The sequence below is a fragment of the Pholcus phalangioides genome, unplaced genomic scaffold (genome assembly GCF_987345545.1).
Source record: "Pholcus phalangioides strain wild (caught in Gottingen) unplaced genomic scaffold, Ppha-v1.0 ptg000001l_1, whole genome shotgun sequence".
Lineage (NCBI taxonomy): Eukaryota > Metazoa > Arthropoda > Arachnida > Araneae > Pholcidae > Pholcus > Pholcus phalangioides.
Window position 1 is genome coordinate 25,700,271 of NW_028301594.1, and position 13,386 is coordinate 25,713,656.

A 13,386-nucleotide genomic window follows, 5' to 3' on the forward strand; every position below is an offset into this window, starting at 1 on the left:
AAAAAAATCACTGTTTTCAAATTGCCGGGAACAACAAGAAGTCTCAGTCGTCCGGATGAGTCCGTGAGAGGAAGTGGTCCTGTTTTTTGTGTGCGGGAAGTTGCGTGGGATTATTGTGCTTGTTGTTGTTGTTGATATTCGTAAGGGATTATAGAAACATAAATATTTCAAGCTGGCGGGATCATCGGCGAAAATGGAACTGTCATCGGTGGGCGAACGCGTTTTCGCCGTCGAATGTCTACAAAAGAAACGCATTAGAAAGGTAAATAAATGTACTAAATTGATTTCAATTGTTTCTTTTATACGTTTCAGTAAACATTAACGCAGTGAATGAATTCTGGTTGTCATTTAATGAATCAAATGTCAATCGAGTTCCTATCGGTTGAGCTTTTGTTTTTTTATGGATAGATCAGCCAATGGCCGGATTGTTATGAGTTGAGAGGTGATTGAACCTTCCGCTTGCAGAATCTCTGCTTTTGCGTGTGTCAGCAGGGACGGGCTTTTAGTATTTCGCGGCCCTGATGCAAACCTTTAAAATTAGAGTTTCCTATTCCCCAAGTGTCCGTAAACACCCCCCCCCCCCTCGTTTATCAAAGTAATATTTCATGGTCATGAAACAAAAACATAAATATGGACGATAGGATCCCCCTGCTGACCGAAAAAAAAATTGCAACTGTACCCCCCCCCCCAGGTTAAGGCTGTCTTTAGAGCAGCATCAGCAGGTCCAACTGATTTTTCTGAGGCTCTACCTTGCAAATTCTCGAGAATTTCAACAAGGTCTTGTTTTTGTGAGACTCTGGAGCCATGGCCTATGTATTAAGAGGGCACTGCCCTCTGGCACTTAAAGGTTGGGAGGGGGGGGGAAGACTTGTTGAGGTGCCCCCCCCCCCAATGTGAGAAAATTATAGAAGAAAGGGAAAAAGATGGCCAAATATATTTTTCTATCACTTTGGTTCTCCCCCCCCCCCACCAAAATGAAAGTGGTGCTCCCAAACGAAATTTCTGGCTACAGGCCTGTTCGGGCTATCAGGCAATTATCCGTTCAGGACCTCAACAGCTGAACAAGCATGTATTATGCCGCCTCTGTTTTAATTTTGGAAAGAATTTATTGCCTTTCCCCTCTCCCCCAGTCCTAGACCTAGAGCACTAGATCCACCTGCACCAGGGTTTAAGCTGGAAAAAAAAACATTTTTGTGAAAGTGGCGACTTCTTATTTTGCATTCTACGATTTTCTTTCACATTTTTCGCAAAATGTGACCATAGCTTAAACCCTGACCTGCACCCTGGTTTAGGGTTCTAACACCCTCAAGCCGAGATTATAGTGTTATTTTGCAGGAAAACCCGTAAAAACCCCCTCCTTGAGGAAAAAAAAATTGAACCCCCCCCCCCCCCCCCAAGAAAATTCTGCGTACGCCTATACACTCATTCATGAATTATGGACGTAATTTGGTTTATATCATAGGTAGAATTGCTATCTGGGCAAAATTACGAACAAAATATATATGCAAAAAAAATAACAATAAATAGTTTTGTTCTCGTTTCTCATAGGGTAAAGTGGAATATTTAGTGAAGTGGAAAGGCTGGAGCCCAAAGTAAGGACATTTTATGTATTTTTTGTGACATTTTCAAACATACAAAAATATTAATTTAAAATTAGCATTACAAGTGTAAACTAGGATAATCAAATGAAAACAAGGTAATTTTAATGTTTATTTTATTTTTGTTCTGTTGTTTCTTGGAAAATACTTTAAAAAAAAAATTTTATAGTTGCCTTTTTGTTTTTATAAATCCACACATAAAAAAAAAATCTTTCAAAATAAATACATCAATTTAAATTTGACTTCACAGAAAAAAATTATTCATTCATGAAGGTAAATTGAAGACTGGAAATGGTAAACGCCGTAAGTACCAAAAAAATTTTCCCCCATGGCAAAACAGTAAATAGCAAGGTTGTCAACCTGGGAAAATGATGAGTGCCCAACTCACTAAATAGGTCAAAAATGTGTTAGCAGATTTCTCTTAGCACGCAGAATATTAAAATTGGCAAAAATAAGAATGTTTCAAACTGATAATCATATCAAAAACTGAAAATAGCTTTCAGAATATAAGTCACGTATGTAGACGTTTCACAAAAATAAAATTAGACACTTTAAAATTTAAAAAAATTATGAGAATCTTTATGTATTTATTCTCATACACGTCTCCTCACATTTTAGTCCCCAAAAATAATCCTTGAAATTTTCAATATGTTTTCCTTGATATAGCCTATATATGCTAAGTTGAGAATTTTTTGGTAAAAGTGCTTATTTTGCTGTTCTGAATAAGCATCCATGTTTACACTATGTAGATGGGCATGGAGGATTTAGTACGTGTGATCTGAAAAACATTGAATCCCATTTTTTATGAATTTTCATCTTTTTCCACAAGCGTGAGCTTTCCTTCTGTGACTGCCTGGCAATTTGACTTTTTTTTATGATTGGTTGTCAATGTTTGACTTTGTGTCTCACTTTAGTATCAATGAAATATGGTCACCTTTAGCTATCCATGATTTGTGAGATCAATAACTGGCAATCCTAGGAGAAAAATCATCATTTATTGCGTAATATTATATAATAATGATATCTTTATGATCGTATAATATAGTGATATTTCCTTGAAAGTCGCATGATCCTGCTTTTCAGGTATTTCACATCCAAAATTACAAAAATGTGCTCTCCCAAGTTCAAAGGTGAAGTTTAAAACATGAAATTGTTATTTTCTGCTTTATTAATCAAGTCATCGGGGGAAATGAGGTTGACTATCTGGGAGCAAAAATTCATGTTATATAGTATTGTAGCTAATTTGATCTTTCATAACTGGTTTTTGACTGCTCCCTGAAGCATCCTTTAAGGTGTAATTACATTATAAATGTTTTATAAAAGTTCTTTTATAAAACTTGAAAAGTTCAAGCAATAAACCTATTGCATTTTTCAAGTTTTATCAAAGAGCTTTTACAAAACTTTTATAGTGTAATCCTGGCTTTAAATGTTGCAGGATCAGTAAAGGTTTATAATAAGTGGATGTTACAAAGCAACATACATTTGTTCAGTGTTAATCACAGAGCCTATTGAAATCTATTTAGTTAGAGCAAATATTTGCTGATGGAATTGTGTTTCCCTTAGCATATTTTCTGGTCATTGCATTGTAGTGTTAAAGTGTGCTTTATTTATGATATTTTTTTTAAGGCATAATACTTGGGAACCAGAAAAAAATATACTTGACAGTCGTCTTCTCAAAGCATTCCAGTCTGGGTGAGTTCTTTTTTGTTCTGTGTATTATCGTGTTATGGTGATTGAAAGTATAGTTTTGTAATGTCTATTGCATAATCTTATCCTATATTCGAAGTGTTCTCATTCATTTTAGTGTAAAGTTATCGTTTTGATTTAAGCCAATAGTGTATATAGCAGACAAAAAAAAAACATTAACAACTGTATTTTTTTTTCTTTTGTTTTGGAAAACTAGAAGAATATTTATGTAGACTTGGAAAAATTTTCGGTAAAGAAACAATCTTGTGAGAATTAAAAATGTATATGTTTAAAGTAGTGTTTTCTCTGATTAGCACTTACTCCAGAACTCTTTGATCAAACACTAGATGAGAGGAAGGCTCCCCTGCTCTGTGTCATAACAACTCCACTTGCTTTATTGTTTTTCTGTTTTTGTTCTGAAAGATATCTAGCTGACTCCCGTAGCAATCTCTCTGGGGCCACCTTTTGAAAATCACTGATATCAAGTAACCAGGACGGATCCCCTGTCCTTGAAGAGCAAAATATAAGAAAAATAAATTGGTGTATAAATTGGTGTATAAATTGGTATAAATTGGTGAACTACTTGTCACAAATGAACAATGTTTGAACAGAACTGCCTAGATGTCCCAGTTCTGTCATGTTAAAAAATCTGCTCACCCCCTATATGCAATATACTCCCCAATTTCCCATCGGTATGTCCTGTAATTAAAACCATTAGATAACTAAAAAGGTGAATGAAAAGGAATATTAAACATAAATACATATAGATCATAATTAAAATAAAAGTAATGAAATTTTTTTTTTTAAATCTAATTAGTTTTTGTTGTGTATTTTTTTAGATATACCAGATTTTGTCAATTATCCTTTAAGCATATTGTTAAAGAGTGTGTTGTATAATCCAGTTTACTGTATAGTTCAGTGAAATCATTAATTTAATGTATCAATATATCTTTTAATTACATTTTTTCAATTTTTTACAGACATACTAAATTAGTTTAAAAAAATCATGTTGAAATTATTAAGAAATTTGATGATCAGCATTAGAATTGAAAATAAAGTCACTGGTCCCACGACCAGTGAATACGGGAACCTACTGGTCTGCAGACATCAAGACTGGTCCACTAAACAAAATCTGTTCTAAATAATAATTAATTTTCCCAAATACATTAGCATTTAGAAAATGGATATACTACCAATGATGTACAAAAAGCCGTAAAAAATTTGTTGTGGATCAGTGATTCTCCTGTAGGAGATTTTTCCACGATCAATGTATCACCACGTGGAGAGAGGGTTTTCGCTACTGGTACCCCAGACCACCACAATTTTTTTCTCAGTGGTCCAATTGCTTAATAGTTGTCTAGGTCCAGTAGATTACCAATGACTTGGTATCTTGATCAGGAATGAGACTTGAAAATCAACTTTTTGTTAATGTTTTGATACATAGAAATATATATATGTATAGTGGAGCAATTCATTTTTAAAATTTTATATGTTTGTCTATTTTCATTTGATAGTACACGGGACAAAGATACTGTGCCAGCTAAACGAGGGCCAAAGCCTAAAAAGGACAGAAACCAGGTATTTACACTTAATTTTTGGCCTTTATTTCATTTGCATCTGGCATGCATAAAGATTAAATATGCAACAAAAGTGGATAGGTGTTTTTGATCAATAGTTTTTTGTATAATTAGATATTAGGTGGGAAACAAAGTTCTTGCCAGAAATGATAGGTAGCGCCAGATGAGCTACAGTAAAGTTGTTTACAGTCTAACTGAGATTATTTTGGAAATGTTGAAGTATGTTCTAGTAGTATGCAAAATTTTGTTCGTTGTTTGCAACTTTTAGGTGTAATACAAGACGTGTAAAATGTCTGTTGAAAAATCTAAAATTTGTCATATCATTTGGTTTCACTGGAACTCCAAACTTAGTGCTTTCAGGGCTGCAACCGCGATAAATTCTGTCTTAGGAGAGTCCACTGTAAGTGCCCAATACAGTTATGATATTGTTTCTACTATGGACATTCCCCTTGACAATCCAGCCAGAAATCCCCCGGTGTGAGAACAAAAAAGATCGCCAGGTGCACACTAACATAGAAGAAGGTACTATCGTCTGTCTGGTGGGATCACCATGGAATAATCTTCTATGACTTTCTTTCGAGAAGATATTTCTTGTTATGTTTTTTTTTCCTCCTCCTCCTTCAAAACAATAAATCTCTGGCAAGAACTGTGCTCCCCACCTGACATTTGGTACAATTTTTTTTCAACTTTTTACCAAAGTGAAATTTTAAAAACCAAATAAATTTTTCCATTCAGCATAAAGCACAGCATTTTTAGTGTTTTTTTAATGCATAATTCATGTTACCATTATGAAATTCATTTTCTACAATTCTATATTTTTCAAGCTAAAATAAGACAGCCAAATATAGGCCTAATAAGCTATTGCATGCTGTGATTCTAATATTATTGTTTTTACTGGTTGAAAATTTCATGTACAGGAGCTCTGCTCAGGTCTTATTTCAGGATCTGGGGAAAAGTCAGGGAAATGAAAAATAGTAAAAAAATGTGAAATAGTTGGCGAAACTCAGGGAAAGATTCGAGATGTTTGATAAGAGTCAGGGAAAAATTCTGTAAGGAGGAAAAAACAAACTTGAAAAACAGAAATTTTAAATTTGGAAGTAAAGATTTTGAATTATATTTCTTCCTTGTGGTCAGGGAAATGATCAAGCAGATTTTGCTGGGAAAAATATTATATTCATAACATTATTTTTTACTGAAAATATAAAAAACAGTATATATAAATACACTGAAGAGCCAAAAATACTGGTACATCTGCCTAATATCGTGTAGGGCCCCTGCGAGCCCGCAGAAGTGCCGCAACACGACGTGGCATGGACTCGACTAATGTCTGAAGTAGTGCTGGAGGTAATTGACACCATAAATCCTGCAGGGCTGTCCATAAATCCGTAGGAGTAAGGGGGAGGAGATCTCTTCTGAACAGCACGTTGCAAGGCATCCCAGATATGTTCAATAATGTTCATGTCTGGGGATTTAGGTGGCCAGCGGAAGTGTCTAAAGTCAGAAGAGTGTTCCTGGAGCCACTTTGTAGCAATTCTGGACGTGTGGGGTGTCACATTGTCCTGTTCAAATTGTCCAAGTCCGTCGGAATGCACAATGGACATGAATGGGTGCAGGTGATCAGACAGGATGCTTACGCACCTGTCAGAGTCATATCTAGACGTATCAGGGGTCCCATATCACGCCAACTGCACACGCCCCATACCATCACAGAGCTTCCACCAGCTTGAACAGTCCCCTGTTGACATGTAGGGTCCATGGATTCATGAGGTTGTCTCCATACCCGTACGCGTTCATCAGCTCGAATCAATTGGAACCGAGACTCATCAGACCAGGCAACGTGTTTCCAGTCCTCAACAGTCCAATGTCGGTGTTGACGGGCCCAGGCGAGGCGTAAAGCTTTGTGGCATGCAGTCATCAAGGGTACACAAGTAGGCCTTCGGCTGCGAAAGCCCATATCGATGATGTTTCGTTGAATGGTTCGCACGCTGACACTTGTTGATGGCCCAGCATTGAAATCTGCAGCAATTTGCGGAAGGGTTGCACGTCTGTCACGTTTAATGATTCTCGTCAGTCGTCCCGTTCTTGCATGATCTTTTTCCGACCGCAGCGATGTCGTAGATTTAATTTTTTACCGGATTCCCGATATTCACTGTACACTCGTGAAATGGTCGTACGTGAAAATCCAAATTTCATCGCTACCTCGGAGATGCTATGTCCCATCTCTCGTGCGCCGACTATAACACCACGTTCAAACTCACTTAAATCTCGATAACCTGCCATTGTAGCAGCAGTAACCGATCTAACAATTATGCCAGACACTTGTGTTATATAGGCGTTGCCGACCGCAGCGCCGTACTCTGATTGGTTCCATATCTCTTTATTTGCATACGCATACCTGTTCCAGTTTTTTTGGCTCTTCAGTTTATATATATTAGTGAATTAATTATAAATTTTTTAATAAATAAAACGCTTTTTCAAAAGAATTCTAGTGAAGTTTTCGGAACCCATCAGATAAAATTGATGTGTGGATGTATGATTATACATATTCATGACATTATTCACTAATTTATTTACTGGAACTTCGTTTGAGCAGCAAAAGTAAATAAGAGTGAATAAAAGAAAATGGGTTCTTTTCAGAAGTTGCTAAAGGACCAAATATAAATTACTCATAAACAGATCCATGATCAATTTTTCCGCATTTTGGGGTAATAGATAGCATTGCCATTTCCCATTCTGATCAGGGTAATGTCAGATGCCAGTGTATTTACCATATTATTCCATGAGTGTGAATATTAAGCGATATAATGAGAATTTTATGTTTCACTACACACCCATTTAGTGTTTTATATGTTCACAGTTCATTTAAAGTTATGGGATTTGTACAAAGTTTCTCCCAGTTTTATAATATTTATGCGTTTCTAATGTAGGGGGGGGGGGAATTTCCATTCATATGTATAAAAGAGGGGAAGATTAAACTAGAGAGGGAGCATCAAAAGCGAGTGGGGAATAGCCTTTCAGAAGAATTCTCCATGAATATCATTTCCATTTTCAGAACGCAAGTGCTGCTGTTGAAGCCCCGGCAGCCGCCGAAATTACTTCATCTGAGCAGGGGGACGGGAAAACAAGCAGCAGTGACAAGGCAGATGGTTCCCAAACGTCCAAACAACAAAGCGATGATGACGATGCTGGTGATGTTGATAATGATAATAACAAGGAAAAAACCACGGGAGGAGCAGCTACGGCCCCCTCGGTGGGGCCCCAAAAGCAGCAGCAACACGCAATGATCAATATTAAACAGAGTTCGGGTCGAGGAGCTCAATTCGAGAAGAGGCCCGTCGAGGAAACATCTGCCGGCGACAGTAGGCGGAGCGGTGGCGAAAACGGGGTCGATCGCGCCAAGAGCAACCGAGGGCCCGCCGTCAAACGAAGGTTCTCGGCCGTCACCGAAGAAAAAACTACCAAGTCTGCGGTTGTTTCAACGACCAAGGAAACGCGGAAATGCCCTCCCGCGGAAAACGATCAAAATTCGGGTGACGACGATATCCGCGATGACAATTTGTCAAGCAAAGTGCCAAAGTTGGAAGAGAGGTCAGAAGCCACAGTCGTGACTACCGATTCCGGCGTCTCGCCCAAACCGTGTCCGTTAGGATCGATACAATGCGGACCACTACGGGACTTGACCCCCGAAAAAGTTAATAATCTCAAGGCCGATAATATCAACAACAAGAAGGGCAGCGCCGTGTTCGTTGACAGGAGGGACAGCTGCGACGCCGGGGGCCCCTCCAACAATTCCGATCAGGAAAACAATGTCGAGGGGTTAGTGCCTGATCGGGGGACGCCAGCTGCATCAGGACCCTCCGTGACTAATAACGGTCTCCCGCCGCAGCAGCAACCGTCTACGCCTGGCGTCAATAACAATCTCCTACAACCCAAATACAACAATAATAATAACGGATACTATTTTCAGCCCCAACAGAGGGTGGTCGATTTCCCGATGGCCTTCGAACCGCCCCCCGAATTCTGGCGCAAACATAATCAAATCGTGGATGACATACTTATAACTGATGTCACGTCCAACCTGGTTACTGTGACGGTCAGGGAGTGCAAAACGAGCCACGGTTTCTTCCGGGACCGAAAACGGGAAGAGGTTGCCATGGCAGCTGTAATTATGGGCAAACCAGTCCAGTCTCAATAATCCGAGTAACAAAGTTGTTTAATAACCACCAGGTGGCGTAATATATGGAGGCTGTTTGTGTATTGTTAGTAATTTGTCTTATTTATTTGAAAAAGATTCCAAGCATCATTTTTAGTAATGATAGTGCAGTTTCTTGTAAAGTTTATACTCAAGAATTGAGGATTTTTTTTACTTGTTAATGCAAGTAAAGGGCTGTCTTAACACATGGGGCCCTACCCAGGAACCCCCAGGTACAGGGCTGCAACTGGAAACAAAAACTAAATCTGTCAGCTGGGGTTAGTATTAATTTTGGTGCCCCCATCCCACTGATTTTGAACAGGAAAAAAAGAATAAACCCAGTGCCCAGGTGTATTGGGGGCTGGTCCTTATGTTAGTTAATGAGATCCAAATTATGAAATAATGTTTGATATACAACATATAAAATTTTAAATTTTGGTGGGAGTATGCAATTTTTTTTTTCTTTTTTCGTGTTTCAGTGCATGGGCTTAATGTTATTGGAAATTCTGGGAGGGCTCAAAAATATTTAAGTGAAGGGGAGGGCAAACTCAGTATTTGCTATAGGTGATCAGGTGACAAATATTAGGAAAAATTAGTGCCTATAGGCTGGTATAAGTTTACTTATATGTTTTAGTATATTCTGTTCGAATTTGTCACCTTTAGATTGTTACCAGCCCAGACTGTTATTATCAGCCCATGGGGGGTCCATAATACTGTTGAGGTGGCCCTTCTTGTAATGTTTAAAAAAAAGAATGTAATATATAATGTATTGTTCTGGTGTTTATACTCACAGTATTTCTTTCAGCGCACATTTGATGGTCATATCTAAATGAACTTATTGTAAATTTTTTTATGATTGAACTTTTATTTTTGATAAAATATACTGTAGTGTTTAAACAAACATTAAATGTTTACTAATACAGTAACCCTGTCTTGTTACACTGTGGTGCGTTATTCTGCGTCTTCTATTAAAACCACTGTTAAATTAAAATTAGAACCTAAAGTTATTGGTTATACATAATTGCTGTTTTCCTCCAGACATGTGTGATATGACAAGGGGTTACTGTATTAAGATGTAATACATATTTCTGTGTCTGCTCTGTTGAGATGTACCAGCGTTGAAGTCTATGAAACGTTCGTATTCCTGGCATGGCAGTTTTGCTGCTAAAAGCAGAGTCAAGCTGTGATCGGGCTATTTCCCATCTTAATTCGTTGACTATAAATGAAGTGAACAAGTTAGCTTACTACATGTTTATCAATTCTATGTGTGTGTGTTACATTGCCTAAAATTCTTGTACTCAGACGTTTCTCTGAATAATGGAGAATGTGTATTTATTCAGAATATGGATCAAATGTTCTCTCATCCATATGTATATACAGGGCATTCTGTAAGTCTGAATTCTGCCTTTATCTCATCAACTGTTCATTGTAGAGGTATGGTTTTAATTTAGAAATTGCTCAAAATGTGTTCAGTTTTGAGAGTGAAAATACAGTGTGTCATGAAACAAAAAATTAAATTTTAATATGGTCTCTCCCATCCTCTGACTTCCAATTAGGAAGTGGTTGCCTTGTTTATGATGTCTCTTCTGAGACCAAAAAAAATCATGTTTTAAACTGCAATACTCGCTGAGATATTTGAATTTCAATCACAGAGAAAAGTTTGGAAAGAACAGCATAAAAATGAGGGAAAAAAGCACCTCCATTAATTCATTCCCAACTTTTTCTCTGTTTTTAGAATTCAAATATCTCAGCGAATATGGCAGTTAAAAGCATCTGATCTCTTGTTGGGCTCAAAAGAGATAGGGCAACAACTGTCTAATTAGAAGTTAGAGGACAGGGGGACTGTATAAAAATATAGATTTTTTTTTATTTTGTGACACTGTATTTCACTCTTAAAATTGGTACAGGGTGATTTCTGATCATATCTTGAGCATTTTTTAAACTGGAACCAAACCTCTATGACAAACTCTTGATAATATAAAGGTCGAGAGAGAGAATTTGGACTTAGACACCCTGTATATTTATACACATGCATGTATAGATGTGGATAGGATTTCGTCTTTGTAAGACTTCCTTGATGCCTTCAGTGAAGAGTATATTGCTCATTATATCATTTATGCACACACAGTGTATATAGTTAAATTTAGCTTTTTCTCTGAGCTGTGTACATCCTTAAATACTCATCAGAAATCTGTAAAGCTTTAGGAACGTTTTGATGAAGCCATGGTCAAGATATTAAGATTTAAAAAAAAATCAGTTCCTATTTTCATAAGTAGACAACATTTTTCATGTAAATAGTGGCATATGTGTTAATTTTTTCAACCATGTGACCCTCATCCATGTCCTTCACAATAATAAGGCTGACAGGGTTCCAGACCGGAGCAATTTTTATCATTAGTTTCTGTTTTCTCATGCTATAAATACACTACAGTGGGGGCCCCTGAAAAATCTGACCATGTGGCCGAATATTTTAGCGTAGGGGGCATGACCCTTATGCTCAAGCTTCATTGCAAAGTATCTAAGCATTTCCCCCAGCAGAACCATTTCCATTCTCATTTCTTCACTAAACAAGAGACACTAATTTTACAAAAATGTATTGTGTTTTTAAAACTTTTTACGAGCACACTGATTTCACATGAAAAGCTATGTAAATACTTTCTGTCTATAATTCTTTCAGGCTCTGTGTGCATAAACGGGCAGGTTGCTTTTTCTTGCTGTATGTATCTTTTCTTTAACCTCAGGGGGTTCAGCCCTAACTTCAAGGATTATGAGTGTTTTATCTGTGAAGTCAAGGCAGAACTCCCAGGGGTTAAAAAAAAGAATATCCAATAACAAGAAAAAAATTTTCCCCATCTGTTCACTGAAATGTTTCTGAAGTTTAATTGTTCTTTCTGATTGGTAGTCTCTAATTTATTGATGGTTTCTCTACCAAGAATCAGTCAGCTCGTTAACTAGTTATCAGTGTGATTGAGGAAAAACATGGGATATTCCCCAGACAAGAGATTTTTTTATATATACCAGGTATATGTAACAGTGTTCATAATTAACAAAAAAATGCTATCAACCTAAGTAAATGTTCAAAAAATGTTCCTAACTAACTTCTCTGTACAAAAAATAAATTAATTGTTAATTAGTTAAATTAATTAGTTTGTGCTTTAAATAATGTATTCAATTTTTTTTTTGTTTGGTCTTTCCATAAGTAATTAAGTCAGGTTTTGTGTTGGAAAGCATGTGTTCAGAAACAAAATGGAAGTGTCGAAATTTTAAATATTTTTCTAGGGTTGCTGTTGACTAATGTTATAGAGATGTAAAACATTCATGTTGTTTCTAGCTTTAATATGGCTTGTTTATGATAGACGCTTCAGAATTTTCTGTTGATTCACATAATCGACATCTTGGTTGGTTTTTTTTCCTTGAATCAAACTTTCTTTGGCATTTTTCCCAGTTATACATATATCATTGTTATAGTGAGATGAAACAGATCTAAAATGTTTCTGTTTGTATTCCTAAAACCTAGAACATGTTATCAAGTCCATACATGTTTGTTTTGCTTTATTTTTTTCATTAATGTTGAAAAATTGACACATTTCCTAAAAAAAATATTTCTTTCAAAAGTCTATTGTTATTCATTAGACGTACGGACATTTATCATGTAATGGCATCGAGGTAACCACAGGATATCCCCACACTAAAGTACTGTTAGCACACCAACTTCTCTTGGGGGGACTTGAAAGGTAAAGCCATTTTGGAATAGGTTCTAAACTGTAGGATCCCGGTTTAATTATCCCTAATGTGCATAAAATTACCTTGGTGAGATAAAAATGGTCATTTTTACAAATTCATTAAACAGGATTCGCTCTGAAAATGATTTCAGTGTTTTACTAATAACATTGTATTTGTCTTTTAATAATTACTCCAATAAGCAGAACCATATTTAATTGTACTTTGATTATCCAAACATGTTACCGTCCACCATAATTTTTTTGTACAATAATGTATGTTTTAAATTATATGCTAGAAATTTCTTTCATTGTGAATTTGTAACTGTAAAAAATAAAGTGTTTTAAATGTTTTTATGAGTGAAATGCAATTTTCTTTGCCACCATTATTTTCTGCCTAGTTTTTTCCCCAGTATAAGTATTGTTATGCGCTTGAAAGTTTTGCTATTTTTAGCCAATATTACCAAATTGGGTGAAGTTGGTGAGTAAACGCACGTAGCTATAAATTCTGTTATTAAATTGATTATTCAACTCATGCCTATGATAGAAAATCGGTGAAGGAACTCAGGCGGAGATGAGCATGATTTTTGCTTTTCTGTGCAACAGGGCCATGC

The 13,386-nt window shown here is 36.6% G+C and overlaps 1 protein-coding gene across 1 annotated transcript; it reads left to right on the forward strand.

Moving 5' to 3' along the window:
- The first annotated feature begins 32 nt into the window (after nucleotides 1-32).
- On the forward strand, nucleotides 33-13,126 carry LOC149090190 (uncharacterized). The gene is made up of 5 exons (XM_089232588.1): nucleotides 33-262; nucleotides 1,549-1,592; nucleotides 3,225-3,290; nucleotides 4,799-4,862; nucleotides 7,914-13,126. The coding sequence occupies exons 1-5, from the start codon at nucleotides 194-196 to the stop codon at nucleotides 9,054-9,056; spliced, it is 1,386 nt and encodes a 461-aa protein (XP_089088714.1). The 5' UTR covers nucleotides 33-193; the 3' UTR covers nucleotides 9,057-13,126.
- Nucleotides 13,127-13,386: the final 260 nt, after the last annotated feature.